Source organism: Solanum verrucosum, unplaced genomic scaffold, assembly GCF_900185275.1.
Source record: "Solanum verrucosum unplaced genomic scaffold, falcon-dt-bn FXZP01000306.1, whole genome shotgun sequence".
Taxonomy (NCBI): Eukaryota; Viridiplantae; Streptophyta; class Magnoliopsida; order Solanales; family Solanaceae; genus Solanum; species Solanum verrucosum.
In genome coordinates this window covers 1,089,434-1,113,709 of record NW_026020398.1, presented here as the reverse complement: position 1 = coordinate 1,113,709, position 24,276 = coordinate 1,089,434, and the positions used below count along the sequence as shown (strand labels likewise).

Genomic DNA, 24,276 nt, shown 5'->3' with positions numbered 1-24,276 from the left:
TCTCAATTTACACCTCTTGATTTAAATTGCTATAAATTAATTATTAAACAATTTGGTCAAGGTGCGCCAGCGCATCCTTGAATTTCTTTTAAGTGTTTCAAAGAAGATGTGTAACCACATTCTTAATTGAAACTATTTTTAGCGTATCTAAATTTGCCTACAAAAATTAGTCTGCCAATTTTTAAGCGTGAATCAAGTGATGCCGAACTACCACCGACCACAATAATAATAATAATATTAGTAATAATAATAATAATAATAATAATAATATTATTATTTCATCGTAAACATGTGCACAATAGTTATTACTCATTGTTGAAATTTTCTTATTAGTTTTTATTTTATATATTCATTTATTAAGAAAAAAGAACTAAGTTAGCACTCAAAAGATAAAAGTAACACCCATATTATTGCACAAAAATAACTTATCACTTATTTGAACACAACTCAACAGATAATTCATCAAAATTAATAAGGCACAAGCACTAGAACAAATAATCACAAGTTATACAATTTTATTTCTAAATTTAATGATATAAAAGGTTCAAATATATGTCAATATTATAATGCTAAAATTAAACACACATAAATTTGAGCAACTTCATGATATTAGAATCACATCTTGTATAATAATGAAGATTAAATGGTACCTCTTGCGAAAATTCAATTTACGAAAATGAAACAATCCTAATAAGGAGCCACGAACTTGAAACCACGAAAGCAACCTCGAACTCAACCTCTAAGTGTGTGGTTGGAAGGAATTAAAAAGCGTTTTGATGTTTTGATTTTCTTTTTCTATACGTACAAGTGTCTTTTGGTATGAATGTATAGTGAATTCTTTTTTCTTTTCTTTTTTTTTCCAGTGCATTTGTCACTATGTGCGTTTGAAGAAAAATAATTTGGTATTCTGGTTATGTTTGCTGATTGTATGTTGCTTTTTTTTTTCTCTTTTTTTTTTTCTTCGTTTTTCTGTCTCTGTACGTCTTTCTTTTTCTCTTTTTTCTATGTTGTTCGTTTGGGTGTGGTAATATAGGTGTATATAGTGGAGTGTGGGTGTGTGTAGTGTCGTGTGTGTATAGGGGTGTTGTGGGGTAGTGGGGTTGAGTGGGAGGAGTAGTGGGTAAATGGGTGTTGATAGGTAAATTATTATTTTAAAAAAATAAAAATAAATAAAATATGTCGAAATAATTATAAAAATATTAGTCAACTACTCTAAATTAATATGAAAACAAAATCTAATCTAAAGTTATAATAAAAAAAAAGTAATATACGATTATTCATTAAACCTAATAATAGAAGAAAACACACACATATATATATGTTCATTTTCATTACTTTTTTAAAACAATTGAAAAAAAAATAAAACTTAGCTTAAAATGTGATTCAAATTTTTGTAGTTTTCAAATATTTTAAAATAAACCTAATAAAAATAAACTATTTAATTTAAATTTATAATAAACATTTAACCACTAAAAATGGTGTAAAATTTAAGTTCGGTAAAAAATTACGTGACTACAAATATCGTATACCGAATGAAAAATAAAAAAATAATAATTAAAATTAAACTTCGTGCTCAGTTAATTTCTATAAATTTCTTTAATTGGTCACGAAATTTAAGAAGAAAAAATTACTTTTAAAACTTATGGTATTAAATATGTCATAACATTTGTGTAGAAATAGAAATTTTAAAAATTCTGATATTATACACGTTATAATACTTATTTGTGTGGCTATAAATAAGTCATTAGTAAGTATAATTAATTATAAAATGAAAATTTTTAAATTAAATTATTTCCATTGTTTTTTTTAAAAAAAAAAAAAAAAGTCATTCTTCTTAAACATAGCAAAAAGGAAACAAATTAACGTACGGGTACATTACTTATGAGTATGGGTATCATGTATTTAAAATGAAAATACTATTATATTTTGTAATTAAGCAAAATCTTGTTATTTTTCACTTCAAATAGTGCGATTTTGTGAAAATAAAATTATGGGGATAATGTGATGAAATTACTAACCGTCGTGTCAACTTATTACGATATTGTTGTGTTAACGTACGATACTGTCCAAATGATTAAGACTTAAGTAACATTAACAAGTAAAACAAATTTTAATGAAGGGACTAGAAAAGTACTTTTTTCATGTTATTCTTATTTTTTAAGAAAAAATAAATAAAACCTTTTTCTTGTTAACTAAATTGATCATATAAAAAACTTTACAACGTTGTCAGTGTATATATAACACAAAAATCCTTTTGTAATACTTTATTTAACTCTAAAATTTCTACACATAAAAAATCTAGTTGATTATATATGTAATAATAAATAACTCTAAGTTTGATCTTCTAAACAACGACTGTTTGTAAGTAGCCCTTGTTTTATCACTTATTTTATTTATTAAACTAATATTAATCAAACTTCCATTACTATTTTTAAAGAAAGAGAAGGCATTGAGCAACCCTACTTAGGGTTGGGTACCAAATTAAATGGCCTACAAAATTAAATCCCAAACATATTGTTGATTAACCATCTAAATTGAAATATTTTTATTGTTATTATATTATATAGTATTAATAAAAGCTTCTCAAGTAGGTGAACCATCTACAGGATTATACTACTAATAAAAGTTTCTCAAGTAGGTGGCCATCTAAACTATGATTTACTAATCTTACGTGACATACAAAAATGCTGAAAATAAATAAACCACTTGAATTTATTTCTAACCAAGTTCAAACTAATGAATGTTTTTAACCAAATGTATTATAAATACAATAATAAAAAAATGAGTATACTCTTAATATTCAAATCCCTCTGTTCCTAATTACTTGTCCACTTTTTCTTTTTTTTGTTGTCCCTAATTACTTATCCATTTTGATAAATAAAAAAATGACTAATTTTTTTTTATCTATTATACCCTCAATTAATTACTTTGAAAAGGATAGAATTTCTTGAAAGTCTTAAATTTTTAATTCATCCACTTCATAATTAATAGGGGTAAAATGGTAATTTCACTATGTCATTAATTATTTTATTAATAGGTGTGTCAATTCAAAAGTGGACAAGTAATTAGGGACGGAGAGTATTTTTTAGTCATATGATCGGTCTATATGCCTATTGCCATACTATTTTGAGAATTCATTCCATGTGAAAAATTCTCTAGCTAGTTAGGGAATTCTTCATATGATTATTTTTGTTAAGTCTTTACAAATTATAAATCATAATGAATCGTCAAATTGAAAACATTAATTTGTGAGATTACCAATATCATACGGGGCAGAACAACTTTCTAAAGTACTCTTTTTATTCATTTTTATTTATATAAGCTTGACACGTTTCTTAAAAAATAATAAATATAATAACAAATTTACTATATAATTTCTTTAAATATAACAAATTCAATATTTTGAAAAAATATATTGAGAAATAGTTATCGTTAATATAATAAGGCAAGTTAGAAACTAAAAGATAAATTGTTTCTTGATTTTTGCAGATATATTATTTATTTTTTTAATTAATATATACATAAATTATATACTAATTATACATATATCATATATCAATTATATATTGGTGATTATTTTTAATTTAAGCTATTAAGTGAGTGACTATTTTTAGATTAATTCCTTCATAAATACACGTAACTTTAGGTGACATGACCTTAGACTATATTTTAGCATCATGAGAAGGAAAACATACAATAAATTAGCCCAAGCTAAAATTCTATTTAAAAATGATATAGTAAATTGTTATTTTATTTATTACTTTTTTAAAATGTATTAAGCCAATATATAGGGCAAATAATGAAAAAGCCCAAGCTTAACAAAGGTAGAGTATATCAATGGGCCGTGAAAAGATAGTTGGGATCGATCAATCCATCTTTAATTAGAGATCTCATATTAACTCAGTTAAAAGTTTGGATATGAAAAGAATTTTGCTAAGAGCTTTATCTCCCGAATGAGTCTTACAATGCACAATCTTAATATAATCAAACTGTAATATAAATATTGAACATCAAACGAAAAAAAAAAAATACTGATAAAATATGAAATTTATGAAAACATTGTAGTCCTGCAGCTGGGCAGCCTTTGACTGGAAAACTTCAAAGAAGTAATTAACCATATCTTAATTAAAATTATCCCAATCTAGATCTAAAAAGCAAAGTTAACAGGCATGTATTTATTTTTTTGGCAATTTTATAGTGAATTTTTATACAAATTTATACTTTATATCGTAAATATCGACTTCGGATGAATTCAATATTATAAGGTTTGATTCACTTCTATCTTTGGGGTAAATACTAATTCAGATTACCTCCGCACAAGGCAATCATCATAAGCTTGAAAATTAAACACTTATTACAAAAAAAAATACTCATTCATAATTGGGAGCAATTTGAAGCTTCTACTCAAAACGAAGAAATCTTATCTAATCTATCAGAGTCCCACGTTATATATATTGATGACAGATATAATAATGTTGGATTCACACGTTCTTTGGGGTAAATACTAATTCAGATTACCTCCGCACAAGGCAATCATCAGAAGCTTGAAAATTAAACACTCATTATAAAAAAAAATACTCATTCATAATTGGGAGCAATTCGAAGCTTCTACTCAAAACGAAGAAATCTTATCTAATCTATCAAAGTCCCACGTTATATATATTGAAGACAGATATAATAATGTTGGATTCACACGTTGCTTTAAATGCTTATAGAAAATGAAATTCTTAATTAACGTTTGACTTATATGTGCTAGGTATACAGACAGCGTATAGCCTATAGGGATAACATTAATAAATAATTATTGATAACTCATTTTGTAGTTGGGAGCTAGTAGGAAGATTGAATTGTGATAAACTTTTGTTTGGAGAGGCAGACAAGATATTCAAATTCACACGAAATCTCTTGTATAGTGTTTTTCGGTTCATTTTTGCGATATAGTGGTAAATTAAGAGTTTTTGTTTTACAGTCATATGACTTTCTGTGTAGATATTTGAAAAAATAACTCTCAACACGAGGGGGTGATAATTTATTATTCACTTGTTATGATATCACTCTTTCTGTTCATTTTTACTTGATATGATGTGCTTATTTAGAGGTAATTTGATTGATACTTAAAGTTAAATTGAAATATATTAACTTAATATAAAAAATTAAAATTTAGATATCGAAACTTCTTATATTATTATATGATGAAATACATCTTAATATATTGATAAAAAAACTCATGTAATTTGACTCTTATACAAAACGTGATAAGTAAAAATGATCAGAGAAATAATATTATATATAGCATTATTATTAAATATGTTTTAAGGAAGAGTAATTAAAAATAAGAATGAAGAGTTATGTGAGTGAGTTTCTTGGCAATTTCAAGAAAGTTCTAGAGGCTTTTCTTTTTCTTTTTAAGAAAAGTACAAATTCACCCTTTTTGTAACTTTTATCTTCTTTTTATTACAGTGAGTTTTTTTTTTTTTTTTTAATACAAAGTTAATCCTATTTCTTCTTTGTTTCAACAAGGTTTTTGAGGTTTTGGGTTTATCCTTAATTTGTCACGATTATGCATTTAATTTGTCCAAAAGATTTTAAAATATAGTACAATATTTGTGATGATCCATACGTAAATAAAACAAAAATTGATGCGAATCAATTCTGCGATAAAAAAAATCATACGAAATTATTCATTTATATTCTGATAAATCTTTTTAAAAACTAAGGGAAAAGGGTTCGAAATAAATCTGAACTTTGACCTAAATTACTATAACAATCCTAAACTTTGAGCAGGACCTATTACCCAACCTGCACTATTTAATAGTATATTTTAAAGGTATATATGTGCCCACGTGGACATCATAAATATTTATAATGATGCAATATTTATGATGTCCACATGGCACATATATACCTTTAAAATACACCTATTAAATAGTGCAGGGCGGAGTAAAAGGGTCTTTCCAAAGTTCGAGACTGTTACAATAATTTCAATCAATTCGGATACAATTCAGACATTTTTTTTTCAAAAACTAATTGATTAATTAATCGAACGAGCGTAGCTACCTTGGGACTATAGCGGACAATGATAGTAATTTTTTTTATCGATTATTATTTATTAATCAAGACACAAAATCAATAACAAACACTTTATAGAATAAAAAAGTTACTTCTAAAATACCAATTAATATATATCATGAATATTAGTAAGTTTCTAACCAAAGCAAAAAGAATATTAGTAAGTGAACTTATTTTTATCAACTTCCATTTATGTCATAGTATATGACTTAGCTAGTTGAGGACTACAATTATTATGTTATAGAATTTTATTTCCCTTAAATTTATTTTGCATACTAATGAGATGTATGAATTAGGAAATATATATCATTGACTTTTAATTTATATATATATATATATTACATTATTGTGTCAAGCATTATTTGTTATAGTAGGTATCATGTTTCATTTTTAAAATTATAAATTTTATATTTTAAAAGAGTTACATGTATATATCATTTGGATAATCTTATAATAAAAATAAAAAAAAATAAAAATTGATATTGTCAATATTTAAGCACTCCCCAATTTTAGGGATAATTGGTGTTCTTTGAAGCTAATGAGCTACTTTAAATGTTATTATAATTAAGAAGTCAATTGCTTACAGCATGAAGGCAAAATTGATACTCCATAGGAGAAGATTATGGCAATGCCTAGTCAATAGCCCATAATTTGGATATAGATAAGATGACTTATTAGACAGAAATAATATATAAACATGTTCTAAAATTAAAGATACTAATCCAAACACTTCACATCCACCAAATTTTTTGGACATATAAGAAATACTAATCAATTTCATATTAGTTGTTCATTTTTCTTTTTACACGCTCTTTAAATCTCTGGAAATAAATGAGAAGTTATAGTTTCACCCAAAATATGGTTATATTTTCTTATCCTAAAAACTACTTAGGTGTAGGTCTTCTAAGATCTCACAAAAGGTCCTCATATCTTCTATTTTCTTCCACTCTAATATTTGACATGTTCTATCTATTCTAGGAAGGAAAATAATAATAATACCATTTTATTAATTTAATATTTTTCTAATATTTACTTACTTTTTTATTTGAATTGTACATTTATTATATTTAAAAGTATATAAAGTATGGACATTCAGATATTAAAAAATAAATAATGTTAGATCTTAATTATTTAATATTTAGATATAGAAATAACATTAATGAGAATAAATAAGATCTTACGTAACCATAAATAATTTAGTGTAAACACCGTTACCAATGAGTTTCCACCCATGTTTTTAGTGTCATGTTCAACACACACTCCCAAACAGCTATAGGTTAGTTTGTTCTTCTAAACAACGACGGTTCGTAAATAGTCTTTGTTTTATCATTTACTCTTTTTGTTCTTAATTACTTGTTCATTTTTCTTTTTTTTAGTTGTCCATAATTACTTGTTCATTTTGATAAATCAAGAAAGGATAAAAAAAATTTACTTATTATACCCTCAATTAATTACTTTGAAAAAGGTAAAACTTTTTTAAAATTTTAAGTTTTTGATTTATCCACTTCATAATTAATAGGGATAAAATGGTAAATTCACTATGTCATTAATTGTATTCTTAATAAGTGTATCAATTTAAAAGTGGACAAGTAATTAGGAACAAATGGAGTATTATTTTATTTATTAAATTAATATTAATCAAACTTCCATTAATTGTTTTAAAGAAAGAGAAGGTGACACCTTAGACTATATTTTAGCATCATGAGAAGGAAAATTCCATTAATTGTTTTAAAGAAAGAGAAGGTGACACCCAAGCTAGAATTATATTTAAAAATGATATAGCAAATTGTTAATTATTTATTACTATTTAAAAAATGTTAAGCCAAAACATGAAAAAATAAAAACTAATAAAAACAGTATTTACATGCGATTACGAATGAAGAAGTCCAAGTTTAATAAGGGTAGAGTATATATATAAATAGGATGTGATGGGATGGTTGGGTCATCGGTGTAGTCACTTTTTTTATTAAGAGTGTCGAAGAATAATGGTGTGTGGTCGTTAAAATAAAAGAAAAAAAACGTTAGTTGGATACCTAGTGTGGCTATAGCTACACCCCTGGTTTCCCTCTATCCTTAATCAGAGATCTCATATTAAATTCAGTTAAAGTTTTGGATTTGAAAAGAATTTTATTGAGAGCGTTATTCCAGAATGAGTCCTATAATGCACAATCATAACATAATCAGACTGTAATATAAATACTGAACATCGAATGAAAAAATAAAAAAAAATACTGATAGAATATGAAATTCATGAGCACATTGTAGTCCTGCAGCTGGGCAGCCTTTGACTCGAAAACTTCAAAGAAATAACCATATCTTATTTAAAATTATCCCAATCTAGATCTAGAACGCATTTTTATTGTGAATTTTCATACAAATTCATACGTTGTATCGTAAATATCAACTTTAGATAAATTCAATACTATAAAGTATAAAGTTGCATTCGCCTGAATAAATATTAATTCAGATTAGCTCCGCACAAGACAATTAAAAGCAATTGAAAAGCACTCATTAATTATAAAAGAAAATATTTCATTCGCAATTCGGCGCAATTCTAAGCTTCTATTCATGACGAAATTTTTTATCTATTCTATCAAAGTCTCACGTAATATATCTTGATGACAGATATAATAACGTTGGGTTCACAATAACATGTTGCTTTAAATGCTTATTAGAAAATGAAATTCATAATTAAAATTTGACTTATATGTGCTACGTATACAGCGTATAGGGATAACAATAACATTAATAAATAATTGGTAATATTATTGATAACTCATTTTGTAGTTGGGAGCTAGTAGGAAGATGGAATTCATGTGATAAATTGTGCTACACTTTTGTTTGGAGAGGCAGACAAGATATTCAAATTCACACGAAATTTTTTTTATTTAGTCGAATGATTTTCGGTTCTTTTTTACGATATAGCTATAAATCAAGCTTTAAAGTATTTTTTTATATTCAAGTGACTTTTAGTTCTTTCTTACGATTTTTTGTGTCGATATTTGAGGAAGTAATTACTCTCAATACAAGGGGGTGATAATTTATTATTCATTTGTTATGGTGTCACTCTCTCTTCATTTTTACTTGATACGAGGTACTTATTTAGAGTGAATTTAATTGATGCTTAGAGTTAAATTGAATCGTTTTAATTTAATATAAAAAAATAAAATTTAGATGTTGAAACTTCTTAAATTATTATATGATAAAATACATTTTGATATATTGGTAAAAAAATCATGTAATTTGACTCTTATATAAAATGTGATAATTAAAAATGAACCGATAAATAATATTACATCATTATTATTAAATATTTTTTAAGGAAGAGTATTGAATATGGACATTTGTTTGTTAAATAAGAATGGAGAGTTTTATGTGAGTGAGTTTCTTGGCAATTTCAAGAAAGTTCTAGAGGTTTTCTTTTTATGAAAAGTACAAATTCACCCTTTTTGTAACTTTTATCTTCTTTTTATTACAGTGAGTTTTTTTTAATATATACAAAGTAGTAAATCCTATTTCTTCACCGTTTCAACAAGGTTTTTGAGGTTTTGGTATACATTTAATTTGTCCAAAAGATTTTAAAACATAGTACAATATTTGTGATGACCCAAATACGTAAATAAACAAAAATAGATGTGAATCAATTCTACATTTAATATATAAACATGTTCTAAAATTAAAGATACTAAATAAAATAAAAAATAAAATAAAATAAAATTGATGGTGTCAATATTTAAGCACTCCCCAATTTTAGGGATAATTGGCGTTCTTTGAAACTAATGAGCTACTTTAAATGTTATTATAATTAAGAAGTCAATTGCTTACAGCATGAAGTCAAAATTGATACTCCAAAGGAGAAGATTATGGCAATGCCAAGTCAATAGCCCATAATTTGGATATAGAAAAGATGACTTATTAGATAGAAATAATATATAAACATGTTCTAAAATTAAAGATACTAATCCAAACACTTCACTTCCACCAATTTTTTTTTGGACATTTTCAATTGTTTAGATGAATTAAAGAGTCTGCCTTCTCCATTTTCAGAAAAAAAAAAAAAAACTTAAATAAGAAAGTGTAGAAAATAATGCAAGGTATCTTTGATAACCTTTTTTTATATGGATAAGTCTCTATCTTTCATTGTTGTTTTTGGGTACAAACTCTAAATAAGAGATTGTGGAGATTTTATAGCATTAGATCACATGGAGTGTTTTCAAAACAACTAAAACTACAATTTCTTTTAAGTAAATTAGTTACGAAAGTTGTCACTAATCGGACACTAAATAATTTGTATCTAATAGTGTAGAATCTTTTAGTAAGTTTTCACTAAATAGGATTAGGGACAAAACTTTGTTATTTAGCGATAGAATTGTTTGGCCCTAATTTCTTTTTCTTTTTCTTTTTCTTTTACAATTGCAAATTATATATGATTGATAAATTAGACGACAAATAAAAGTATACTAAAGATATATTATTGATATGATTCGGTCAAACGACCTACATCTTGAAAACTAATATTAAAAAAATATATATATGTTTAGGAGAAAATCTCCCCTAAACAAGACTTTTAAACGACTACATTGTGGATTTTATTTTGTTCTTGATATGAGAAGAGGATATTCAATTTATAGAGTTCCAAACTTTTCTTCTAAGGAAAGAATAAACAAATATGGAAGAAAAATATATTTTCCTTTCATGAAAAGTAAAAACATTTCTGGTAATGTTTCGTCTTTTCTTTTAGGAAAAAATAAAATTCAAATAAGGTTAGAAAATCAGGGCAAAACCCTAACAAATCTCCCCTTTTGGCTGGATTTTCTTGACAAAATTTGATCCACCTTCTTCACATGTATGATAATTTTTGTTCTTCACATAGTCTTCATCACTGCTGCTTGTCATGGTTAAAAATAAAGTTTAAAATATATGGGTTAAAAATGGTTTTAAAATATTTCATTTTTACTTTTAAAGATACAGCAGCGGAAATGTTGAAAATATGGTTTAAATCTCTTCTCCACATGTAGTTGGACAAAAATCTTCATTATCATCGAATTTGTAGCAAATTGATTTGAAACCACCTGAATCTGTCTTCACTTTTGTTCAACCATTGGATCATTGAACCATGTGCTTTGATACCACTTGTTGAGTTATGAAGGTGATTATGCGTCATGCGGAAGCTTACAATTGTAAATCATATATGGTTGATAAATCAGACGACAAATAAAAGTATACTAAATATATATTATTGATATGATTCGGTCAAACGACCTACGTATTGAAAACTAGTATTAAAAAAAATATAAATATGTTTAGGAGAAAATCTCCCCATAAACAAGACTCTTAAACGATTACATTGTTGATTCTATTTTGTTCTTGATATGAGAAGAGGGTATTCAATTTATAGAGTTCCAAACTTTTCTTCTAAGGAAAGAATAAACCAAATATGGAAGAAAAATATATTTTCTTTTCATGAAAAGTAAAAACATTTCTGATAATGTTTTGTCTTTTTCTTTAGGAAAAAATAAAATTCAAATAAGGTAAAAAAAATCAGGAAAAAAACCCTAACAAATATCTCCACCCCACCCCATCCCACCCAAAAAGAAAAGAGTATTGTGGGACATACAAATTTTACTTACAAGTATTGACATTGATCCATCCCTCTCCATGTGCACAAAGTAGGTGATAAGTTATATGCTTGCACTCAATGTTATTTTCTCCGTCTCATAAAAGTTATTCATATTAAGTATTTGTAAAAGTGTAAACAAGTTTATAAAGTCTTACATGTATGCATGGTCCAATTTGTTACACAAACCATTTTTCTATGAATAATAATTAGACTTAGATTTGATGAAGTCATATCTCCCCATCTGTCCCATAATGTGGCAAACCCATTATATTGTGTTCATATTCAACTCTAGAAGAAATAAATGAGAATTTATAGTTTCAGCCAAAATATGGTTACATTTTCTTATCCTAAAAACTACTTAGGTGTAAGTTTTCTATATCTCACAAAAGGTCCTCCTATCTTCTATTTTCTTCCACTCTAATATTGACATGTTCTATCTATTCTAGGAAGGAAAATAAATAAATAAAAGAGAGGGGAAAAAGAATACCTTAAAATAAGTCATCTTTGATTGTGATATTAACTTGCTTTGCCTAAGCTTTGATTATTGTATCTAGAAACAATCAATCATCCGCTCTGAATAAATTTTATTTTTTTTAAGTCGATGATGATCTATCGGAACTACTTTTTTTACCTTACAAAGAGAGTAAGGTACGTATACATCTTACTCTTTTCAGACCTTACTAATGGAATTACACTGAATAAGTTGTTGTGAATAGTCAATACTATTAAAAGAACCGCCTAAAATCGACCTAGAAAAGCCGACCTCAATAGAGATTGGACTTCAGAGGTCGGTTTTTTTTTTAAAATTGCGCTAAAACCCGAGAAAATCAAGAGACTTTCGAAAGGTCGATTTTTTTTTAAAAATAAATAAATAATTAAACGGTTTCTTTAGGTGGATGTTTCACCAAAATATATTATTTAAAGAGTAATAAAAAAGAAAGAAAAAAAGGTGTTTATTGCAATTTGTATCTCTGTAAGTGACATGCAACAGTTCAACATAGACCATTATTGTGAATACATTAATAACATAACTGATTTACAACTAATTGTAGAAAAAACTTGTTGAAATTGATTAGTTATTTGCCCCCACAAAATTATAATGATTGAGATTGTGTAGACAGGTACGTGCTTCCTAATAACCATGAGTTAATTGCTTCTTGTACTTTTTCTCAACTTATCAACACACTTCATCAGTGGTGTATGTAGGATTTTTCGTTACATAACTTCATTGGCATACACATGAATTTTCGTAAGCGATATCGAGGTATATATATTGGTGTGCATAGACTTCTCTACTGAAGGTTTCAAAGCAAAACAGAACAATTATGTTATAATGAAGATCAAGATACATACAACACAAGAACATAGTAACATATCATGAAATTTCACTAAAACACATTTGGCCTTTAAAAACAACACCATAAAAGTGTGGCCTTTAGATCAAAGGCCATGCTTTTCGACTTTAGACAACGCTTTTCTTAACCGGATATTCCTGCAATGAGAGATCTGGATGATCTAGTTTGACGTTCGATAAGTAACAAGACTCTAGCAGCTTTCCTTTGGAGATGTCCATCTTCATAAATTCTACCTCCTGTTAAACGCGCGAGATGTAACTTAGCTGTTAGTCCATAGAGATCCACCATTTCCCTTGACATAAACACTTTTTCCAGGACCCCTAAAGCTTCTCCCTTTAAAGATTCTGATCCCCAGTTTAGAACTTCTATGATTGGTGATATTGCATCCTCCTTGTGCAGCACATTGGCTCCTCTATGAGGCGATTCTTCACAGACCAGAGTTGAGAGTGTTTGAATCGCCTCATAAGACGTGGCATGTATCTTTTCTTTTAAGAGTTTAACCAAATCAGGCAATGCATTTACCTCCAATAGACAGAATGTTTTGCTCACGCTGCAGGCACCCCCGTGGGCAGGACAGATAGGAGCACGTGCTCGTCCAATACAGAAACAAGAAGCTTTCCTGGATAATGCACTGAGTTCATGACTGCGCATTGATAGATCCGTTAATAGTGCAGCTGCTCTTGCTTGTGCAGTTATTGAATCAGCTTTGAGAAAGCTTACCAGTATAGGATATGCTCCAAGTTCAACCACGTTGCGTTGAGACTCGAGATTTGTTGGATCTGTGAACCTGAAGAAGGCACTAAGAGCATTTTCCTTAGCCTCCATGGTACCGGATTTCAAGATGTTAATGATTGCCTTTAGGCCACCTAATTCTATGAGTTTCTCTCTGAGTGAAGTTTCCGATTTAGGAAGGTTGGCTAGTAAACCGGCTGCAGCCATCTGTACATCACCTTTGCTATCATTTTCAAGAAAACCAACTAAAGCTTCCAATCTTCTTGGCTTAAGAAGATACTCAACGACACCCTCTGGCTCGTGCTGTGAGAAGAGGAAAAGAAGATTGATTGCTGCTTCTCGTATTTCCTGGTTCGGATCATCAAGAAGGGGAAGGACAGCTGAAACACCACCGGCAGAGAGAACTGCTGATTTGACAAGTCCAGCTTGAGATTGACAGATTCCTAATAGTGCACGTAAAGCATGCCTACGAACAGGGTCCGAGGAGGATGTAAGATTCTGTTGAAAAGCCAGCAAGTACGCGATTACAGGCTCTAGTACAAGTTGGTTTCCAGTTTCATCGATCAAGAACTTAACTCCATCACCATTGGCAGATAGATTAGCTAGAACTTCACAGCACTTAGCGATGATAATTGAACGTACATGGGATGAAATCATTAGCTTTAAAACGATAGCAACCCCTCCAGCTGCAGCTATAAGCATCTTATTGTCATAAAAGCTTGATAGCTTCACAAGTGCAGATAATGAAAGTTCTTTTGATTCAATATTTCCAGATGTCATCTCAAGCAGAGGAAGAATAAACCCTTTCTCCCCGAGAAGCTTCATATCTTCATCCCTGAGTTCCAAACCGAGAATTGCTCTAACAATTGACATTCTTGAAGATGCTGATCCTGAAGATAATTGAACGATATAACTAAACATAAAACTCAAAAAAAAAAATGTATATGCTGGAACTAGGCTGATATATTAAGATTATTATCTATATCCATGTGCAACTGTAACATATAACACATAAGAGTGTTGCAGCTATGCTTACCATGGTGTAACGTATCGATAAGTGGTCCATACCATCCCTCTCGAGCAGCCTTAACAATGTTCTCCTCTTCCTCATCACAAAGCTTAGCCAGGATTTGTTCTGCTTTTTCAGCTGATGGACTGGCCTGATTTTTGACAAAGGAGACGAGAAGCAAGATTGAATTGGACTGCTGAGAAAGCTTCTGGCAATAAGGCAAGTTCCAACTAGACTGATCTTGGAGAACCTCATATATCAGCTCAATTGCAGCGGTTGAAGTGGCATAGTTTTTTCCGAAGCATGCTACAACATTCTCAAACCCCTGGTTCTCAACGAATACGTCCTATAAATTATATGGAATAACAGTTTGATTAGGAACAAAGCTTAAGACTTGCATGCATATTTGCTCATACATCCTGATCCTAGCCCCGGGCTTAAGGAGAAACAAGGGAAATTCAGGAAAACTAGAAAAGACATCTTTCTCGAGGACAGGATTATAACAAATGGACCGTGATTCCGTAGACTATATAGCATGGGGACCAAACACGGACAGACCTGGTTCGAAAACCATCATGAGAAATGGACCTCGGGCCTAACTCAATCCCGAAAGATAGCTCAAGAGGTGAGGAGTGAGGATTGTGTGAGACCATATAAGGAGTCCAATTTTCCTTTCCACAGCCGATGTGGGATGCAACACTCTGCTTTGGACAAGTAACCTCAAAGACTAAAACTACATTGACAAAAGCAAAAATCTAACGCTAAATAGGACCTAAATTATTAAGTCAATAACATTGCTAACTCCGGTAGCCCCTATTAGATGATATGAAATGATCCACCTGATAAGCCATATATTAACCCCACCCCCTGACGTCCGTTCTTCACTATCCTGGTGTCCTATACTTAGAAACAACTAAGCATGGAAAAGTAGGCCAAGCATATGTTAGTAACCACAAGCAACAAGCAAAGCACAGCACAATGCATAAACCAATCAATAATTCTAGAGTGCAAACAGTTAAATGAGAAATTAAACAAAAATCTTACTGTTCATTTTTTCAGACGAAATACTTAAGTCCTGCATGAAATATATATGTGATACGGCTATACGGAACAAAAGTAAAAGGCCATAGTATTCTAGGTGAAAGCAGAATTACATGAATGAATAAGTTATGGAATTAGCCATTTCTGAGAGTGTATGCTTACTTTCACATTTTCTTTTTTGATATTTAAAGAAATTCACTCACCTTGTTTCTAGCATGACCATCTACGACGTCCTTTAACGTAATCATCACTTTATCTTGCAGATATCCGTTACGCAACATGCCAAGCTTGGAGATGACAACTTCAGTGAGTCCCCCGATTGTCACCCATTCTTTATTTATCGAATTTGCTTTCATTAGTTCTTGCATTTGTGCAAGAGCCTCCTCAATTGATGCATCCACTCCAGAAAGAAATTTCCCCTTGCAAGCCCTGATTATGATGCAATAGTTGAGCTCTTTCCACTCCTGGATTAGTTGTCTCAATTGGAGGTTTGGCCTGATCGACAAATCCTGCAGCTCTTCACCTGTTTCCGGATCAATTTTCTCCCCCGAGTCAAACCAAGCTTGGATAGAAGCTCTCTCACAGGCAGTACCGGTACATAGGCTTACAGGATCTACCATTATAATTCCTGTTATACAACAAATAAAAGCTTTAAATGGCTGAATGTATTCTTCTCTAGGATCATATCCCTCTATAATGCTAACTCTCTGGAAATATTGGCTTTTGACTTCCTCATAATTTCTTGCAGCATCGGCTCGTGAGAGCAGCTCAATGACTTGATTCAAAAACAAGACTTCAGCTCTCTCTTTCCGGTAAGCAGCTTCTTCTTTCTCTTTTTTGAAATTGTCTAGCTCTTTCGTTATCTCTGCTGGCTCCACTGGCACCCCAGCAGCCCTTGCTATTTCTTTAAGAATATTGTTAGCAAATTCTTGGTCATGTATCTGATCCGATAGACCTTGGTTTAACTTGTTAACAATTTGGAGACGCGACTGAGATGCCTCAAAGTTAGCTCTTTGCATTTCATTCTGCAGCCTATTTACCTCTTCTGAAATCCCTGACAAAACTTCCATGTTGACAAGGGATAACGCGGCCAAAGATTTTCCAATGTCCCTAGTGACTTCCTGTACCTCCTTAACAATGCTCCTACACTTGACCAGCAAGTAGAAACGGGCTCGGTTCTTATACTTCTCAACCAAGTCATTAGCCTTCTTTAAGTCAGCTTCAATGGATTCCAAAGCTTGCCTTGCAGCCGGGGAATCGTTTAACTTCTGCAGCTGCAATTCTTTCAAGACAGGCTCAATGTCCAAAAGATAGTTCCCAAGAACCTTAAAACTCTCCTTCTCAAATACTACATCATTCGCAGCTTGAGCAGTTTTCATTACTTGACTACTAATCACAGCCAAAATAGTCCCAATTGGAACTAACTCCGCCATTACGATACAACTATCAAATTCAAATGACACTTGTTCTCCTGACTTGATCACTAAATCTATGAAAGCTAAGCAAGTTCTTTTGCATTCAACATACTGTCTCTACTCCAATAATCTACTCACTAATCACTGTTTCAGATTTTCGACAAATTAAGCAGCTTTCCCGAAGGTGAAAATCTGAGATTCTACATAAACCAACAAAGTAGTGTAAATATTCCTCATGAAAGTTTGGTACTTGCATATAAATAAACAAGAGAAAAGAAGCTAAAAATGCTAATCTTATCAACTAATGTGTACAAAGTTCAATTCTACCTGGAAAAAAATGGATTTTTATTCTTTCAAGAAGAACTAAGAGATGAGTGAGTGCAAATTATACACTTTGAAGATAATCAAAAGGAAATGAAACAAAATTATAACAATTATGTAACTTTACGACAGCCTATGTTGCTCTGACTCTTCAAAAATACCACCAGATGTTGTCAGATCCTCAAAAAGCTAAAAAAAAAATTGGAGGATTCAACATGAATGTTCAACATTTTTGGAGGGTCCGAGCAACATAACTAACAACTACATCACTACTAAGGCTTACTCTTTCCTAACAATTGTAACTTCAAGAATTATGAACTCAAGCAAGTAAATACAAAATCCAGAGAAAATGCACCTTTTTTAATATTTGAAAGCAAGAATGAAGAACCCCATTGCTGATTAAGGCATAAACTTCACAAGAAACTTATTACTTTGAGTATTGAAAGATTTTACAAATCAATTTATCCCAAAAAATCTCAAAATTTCAGTGCAGAAGAAGAAAAAAACAAGAAGTTACCTTCTCTTTTTTTTTTCTGCTACTCCAAGCTGAAAGGAAATTCTTATGATGACTAGAATTTTCATCAGTTAAGAAAAGACTCATTATTTTTAATTATATTAGAAAGACCCATTGACTCATCCAAGTCAATGGACACCAAGAAAACAACACAACAAATTAAAATTCTTCATCTCATTTTCTTGGAAGAAGCATGCCATAATAATATATTGGAAGTTTTAAAATTCATTGTTGACTAAAGTTCAAATTCCGGCAAAATAAAAAAAATCTGAACGTTTTCTTTTTGTTTGCTTAAGTCTTGGTAGAATGTTGCACCGGCCAACACGAACACCATCGTCATTTTAAAGAAATAATTCGATAAACAAAGTATAAAGAAGTTGTTTTTGATAGATTATGATTATACAATTCTATAAATATATATATTTTTTTTAAAATGCACTTCCAAAACTTAGCAACTTATTGAAATTGGAATTTTTTTTCTACTTTAATTCTTCCATATGCTAAAGTGTAAGGACATAGCTTTTTACATTTTTTTTTAAGAGTTAAAATGTGTAACGTAAGCTGCCCTTGAATTGCTTTGTATTTACAAATTATAATTTCTGAAAGTGAAGGCAGAAGTGACCAATATGAAAAGATAAAAAAGAAAAAAGAAAAAAAGACTTTAAATGGGAAAAGGTTAGCTGAAATTTCCATGTGTGGAACCCATGCATCTAATACAGATAACAGACGTAGACATCCTTTTAATTATGTCCAGTCAAATATTAAAGAAGGGCCTTTTGCCCCTAAGACATACGCCGAACTCAGTAGCGGAGTCAGAATATTCATTAAGAAGAGATTGTCACACATTTCAACAACTAGAGTGATTAAAGGTGGAGAAACACTTTGTAGATAGGTTTTCTAATACAATCACTGGCTTTGCTACACAGTTTTATTGGCAACAAACTCACTTATTGGTGAACACTAGTTAGCACATCCATCTCTTCGCTGAACAGAAAGGACTCTGGATGTTCCTTTGTGCAAACATTACTAACAGACCTACAAATTCTTCTACGCCTCTTCGTTTTGTGGGGTTGCACATTTTCCTCAGCTCCGCATTGCTTGGTCCCTCTCTCTCTTCCGGCCTATTTCTTTTGCAATCTCCCTCAGTTCCTCGGGCGATTGGGGCCTTACAGTTTCTGTAGGATAAACTACATATTCACGCTTCACAAGCAAAAAAACATGGAAGTTGTAAGCCAAAGATATATATTGAAACTGTGTTGCAAAGAGTTACAACACCAATCATGGTATAAATTCATTCAGATATTTAATATGATTTGGAGATGATCATTATTACAGCATCTGCTCAGTGAAGAGCTAATTCCAATGAGGTAGCTTCATGCTAAATCTACATCAACTGATAGAATATAGCACTGAAATTGAACTGGACTTGAAGTTGAACCCATAGGAAATCAGAAAAAATGCAGAAAAATGAATATTATCTTGATGAATACTATTGGTTGCAAGGAGAAATTGGAATAACTAAAGCCCAGAATGAAAAGCATAAGCCCTCTCTTGTGATAAAACACATCCACCAAATTATCTTCTTCTTTGTTTGTTGGGGATGAGGGATATGGGGGTGGGGGGAGTCATATCAATTAAAGTTAAAATGGTTTTGATATTTAAGTGACATCATAACCCTGATGGCATCTGAACTATCTCCATCGTCCAACATACCTAGTCTAGCTCACAAGAATAGCCTTGCTTGTAAAACATAACTAGGTCTCTTATGACCATATGTTTTCTATTTACCTCCTTTTTTCCCTTTAAATATAATGCTCAGAGAAATTTCTCTTATCAGTTCCTAAATTTCCAGTTGTGGTAACTGTGATCAAAATATGCAGGAAGCTGATAGAATGTGGAAAGGGACAGTGAATTTCTTAAAACTATCTATTTAAGAAAGAAAAGGTTATGCAAACAAGCTAAGTGGAATTTAAAAGAAGAGATAGTGGAGACTTTATGTAAAGTAAAGACCTAGTGGAAGACATAGTAGCAACGTGTTAGATTAGTAGTAATATGTACAAAAGTATGAATAGTATTAAAGATGTAAAGCAACTATAGTTAGATGTAAAGTAACCATAGTATAGAATAAAGTAACTATAGTAGGGTTACTTATATTTGTATAAATAGATAGCCATTATGGCATAAAGAGGCAAGACTTTCTACACGGAAAGCAAGCCTCTCTTTGTAATCAAAATAACCTCAATAAAAATATATCAGTTTCAAAGCTAAAGCTATGGATCATTATTATTGTTCTTATTAACTCGTATCTATGGTTTTCTCTATTATCCATTTTATACTTCTTTTTTATTACTTAGCTCTGATAATTAGTATTTTGTAATTTAATATCATTTCATCATGTAAGAGGATATTCATAATTATTTAACCATAATTCCCTTATACCATATGCATAACAAATGATCTATATTAGATTACTATAAACTAGATTATTTTAACATGTTTTCCTGTCACTGTTAACATCGTACTTTCAAAGGTAATTACTTCCTAACAGCGCCTTCAACTTTGTTTACTCCCCTCACGGCTTCTTCGCCTATGGTTTCAACCTTAGGATGGCATAGTCTGGAAGTTTTTCCTTTTTTCCTCATGTTAACAAACTAAAAAGCATGCTTAAATAATTCTAGTATATAATAACTAATATAAACTTATTTAATTATGCTATGATATTCAGGAATTAATAGATTTTAGCTATACATAATCATAAATATATGTACCTGTGTGATATCTGTAATATTTTGATCCATAGCTTTAGCTTTGAAACTGATATATTTTTATTGAGGTTATTTTGATTACAAAGAGAGGCTTGCTTTCCGTGTAGAAAGTCTTGCCTCTTTATGCCATAATGGCTATCTATTTATACAAATATAAGTAACCCTACTATAGTTACTTTATTCTATACTATGGTTATTTTACATCTAACTATAGTTGTTTTACATCTTTAATACTATTCATACTTTTGTACATATTACTACTAATCTAACACGTTACTACTATGTCTTCCACTAGCTCTTTACTTTACATAAAGTCTCCACTATCTCTTCTTTTAAATTCCACTTAGCTTGTTTGCATAACCTTTTCTTTCTATCTTGTCGGCTTTTGTTGCTTCTTGTTTTTACTCCAGCTGTACGTCTGGGATTACGTTATCTTCTCCTTGGCATTTAGAACATTGATGTTCCGGATATTTGTGTCCAATTATAATAGGTTTTTCCACATTACCTTTCAAAAAAAGTTAGGTCTTTGTCAGTTCAGGAATTCATTATTAGTCAAGAAACTTCCCTATTTACTTCAGGGGATTACCCCAAGGTTTTCCAAGTGTGTATACAACTTATGATTAACTTAGAATGAGAGACCAGAGAGTGAGAGAGAAACGGAGAATGACAAACTTTGAAAGTCAATTTGGCAGCAATGACGATTGCAGAGAAGAATTGATCTGAAATGAAGCACTTCGTCTATCAACAAAAGGGTGGTTGTTCTGTTGTACTTCTATAGAAGCTATAGAAGCCATTGCAATGTCAAAACATTGTCCAATGCGGGACCAAAACCACCAAAGCAATGGAACCTATTTGGCTCACGTGACTTGGGAATTACACGGGCTTATAATAACTATTAACTTCAAAGAGAACACAAATGAAACCTGAAAAATAAGCTATTGATGGCAGCTTGAAAATATTTGTGATTACACCCTGAAAAACATACCTACATAAAGTTGCCCCCAAGGCCTAGCTCAAGTGGCAAAAGGTGGAGGATTTGTGGCTTAGGTCGCAGGTTCAAGCCCCACACCATGCAAAGCGAAGCCCGGTATTTAAGTGGAGAAGGGTAGAGGGGCGGGCCCATTATCCACCGAGTTTAGAAGGCTGTGATTGGTCCAAAGGACGGGTCACAGACGGATTTCTCGGTTATCAAAAAAAAAAAAAACATACCTACATAAAGTTTCAGATAACTTAGCCAACCTAAAACAGAAAATGCAAAATGTTTATGAATGCATCATCAGTTTGAAATAAAATATTTGGAGATTTGGAAGCACTGAAGATGGGCTGCATCATCAGTATGACACCAGAAACAACTGAATGCATCTTCATAATGCTACTACGGCTCAGACAAATTAGTATATATTTTCAGTGAGGTCAACTGTAAAACAAAGAAATAGTTGGTCTAAGCGCATAGATGATCCAACTACACTACCCGCCAAAAGTAGAAGACATATCTTACTAACTATGAAAAAATGATCATCTTTAAGCCTCACAATATCCAGACATCTTTTAACATCTTGTAATCATAGTCGCTTCACCACTCAAAGTACATACTTGGCCTGCACTTATCGCATTTGATGATCACGCAAGTTGCGCGCTTAGTATTCATAGCCAAGCTACACTTATAGTGGCTGGCCTCTTTAGAGGTGTAAATGGTTAAAGGAAGGATTGGGAAGGTAAAATAATTCATTTCAATTAAATGAAATGATTGGGCTTACTATTTCCTGTGTATTCCTTCCTTTCGATTTAACCAACAAACACCTAAAGAAACACATTCAAGTAAAAAGTTTACCTCCCAGAATCTCAGACATACATTTCACGTGTCAAACTGTACAGAGACCGTAATACATGTGGAAGTCTTTTAATGAGCCTATGAATCTTCCAAGAACATGATAGTCTATCCAAATCCAAAAATGAAAGCAAGATCTAAGAAGTAGCTATATACATAGAATCTATGTCAAAATGGCCAATCCTCTGTGGAGCAACAACTCTATCTTTCCCACACTTCTACTCATCTTCTTTGCTATCTTATTGCTATTTTAGTTTCGGCGGCATGCCACACTCTCTCCTCTTTGTCGCTCTTTTACCCTCTTTTATGCTCCCTCCATACCATTTTATATGATGTTGTTTAGTTGGCATGTAGTTCAAGAAAGAACGAAAGACTTTTGAAACTTGTGGTTTAAAACAAGTCATAGATATTTGTGTGCCTATATATAGGTAAAATAAAAAGGTTTAAGTTAAACTATTTCTACATATAGAACGGTATCATTCTTTTTGGGATAGACTAAGATATCACACTTTTTGCAATAAACTAAAATGGAAAGTGCATTACATAAATTGCGACATCAGAAGTATATTCTTCCTAGTCTCTTTCACAGTTTCTTCATTGCTAAGTTCTGCATTATATACTCTAGTGCAAGTCCCGTATGCTTGGTTATTCTAAATGCAAAAATACATACTTTACCAACTAAAAAAAGGTTCTGCATTATACACTCTACACTCGTCAATCCAGGTTATACATCCACCTTTCTCAACATTTTGTGCAAGCTTCTTGTCTCACATATATAAAATTACTAAATGCAGATTAATTTACGCAATCTTCAATTGTTAAGAAAGATCATACTGTTCACCTCACTTAACTTAACTAATGCATCAAGACTTCCCCTTTCAAACTCCCCACCCCCACCTCCCAATTCCTTCAATTAAAAAAAAAAAAACTAGACAGCAGAAACACCTCATTCACGCCATTTCCACCCCCCACCCCCGATTATATTCAATCAATCAGCTAAGACTCAATGTCAAACTATTTATCGATCCATTATACAAATCATATGTTTCTATTCCCTCTATTTGGGACCATTTCATTCAAAAAGTAACAGGGATTGAATTTTTAAGCTTCAATAAACTCCACCTCCAACAATTTCTCAGTTTTTACAAATCAGCAACACAATCAAAGTAGACATGTAAAAAGGGTTTGACTCGAGCTGAAACATAAACCCCAAGAAAACTAGAAACCCAGAAAAAATAAAGCATAAAGAAGGAAAATTTACAATAAATGGAGAAAAAAGAGAGGAGAAATTTACATGTCCCATGATTTTCTGAAGATTTTTGTTGTTGTTGGCGAATATGTACATGAGACCAATTGGAACTGAGACGTATACTGCGAACTTTACTATCTCTAATACACCCTTTGAAGTCCCAATAGACGACATCGTCTTCTTCTTCCTGCTCAATGAAAATCTGCTGAACTTTAATTTGATTTTCGATTTGCAGAGACGAACGAGAGGATGAGAATTCAGATGCGTGGAGCTTTGAGCTTTAATAGAAAAAATGGCACCGTAAGGTGACCAAATTGGCAAAAAAACTAAATTAGCATCTAATAACTCATTAAGTTGA

The 24,276-nt window shown here is 31.1% G+C and overlaps 2 protein-coding genes across 2 annotated transcripts; both read right to left on the bottom strand.

The window, feature by feature from the left end:
* Positions 1 to 13,010: 13,010 nt before the first annotated feature.
* On the bottom strand, positions 13,011 to 17,513 carry LOC125839461 (U-box domain-containing protein 24-like). The gene is made up of 3 exons (XM_049518433.1): positions 16,030 to 17,513; positions 14,813 to 15,131; positions 13,011 to 14,666 (listed from the first exon to the last, which is right to left on the bottom strand). The coding sequence occupies exons 1-3, from the start codon at positions 17,257 to 17,259 to the stop codon at positions 13,168 to 13,170; spliced, it is 3,048 nt and encodes a 1,015-aa protein (XP_049374390.1). The 5' UTR covers positions 17,260 to 17,513; the 3' UTR covers positions 13,011 to 13,167.
* A 1,367-nt stretch (positions 17,514 to 18,880) lies between these two features.
* LOC125839491 (uncharacterized) lies at positions 18,881 to 24,214 on the bottom strand. Its single transcript, XM_049518465.1, has 2 exons — positions 23,964 to 24,214; positions 18,881 to 19,276 (listed from the first exon to the last, which is right to left on the bottom strand). The coding sequence occupies exons 1-2, from the start codon at positions 24,090 to 24,092 to the stop codon at positions 19,160 to 19,162; spliced, it is 246 nt and encodes an 81-aa protein (XP_049374422.1). The 5' UTR covers positions 24,093 to 24,214; the 3' UTR covers positions 18,881 to 19,159.
* Between the last annotated feature and the right edge of the window lie 62 nt (positions 24,215 to 24,276).

Coding starts and splice junctions, on each gene's coding strand:
- LOC125839461 (XM_049518433.1), bottom strand. CDS start 17,259: ATGGCGGAGTTAGTTCCAATTGGGACTATTTTGGCTGTGATTAGTAGT. Junction 15,132..16,029: donor ATGGTCATGCTAGAAACAAG/GTGAGTGAATTT, acceptor TATAATTTATAG/GACGTATTCGTTGAGAACCA. Junction 14,667..14,812: donor TATCGATACGTTACACCATG/GTAAGCATAGCT, acceptor AATTATCTTCAG/GATCAGCATCTTCAAGAATG.
- LOC125839491 (XM_049518465.1), bottom strand. CDS start 24,092: ATGTCGTCTATTGGGACTTCAAAGGGTGTATTAGAGATAGTAAAGTTC. Junction 19,277..23,963: donor TTCAGAAAATCATGGGACAT/GTAAATTTCTCC, acceptor TTGCTTGTGAAG/CGTGAATATGTAGTTTATCC.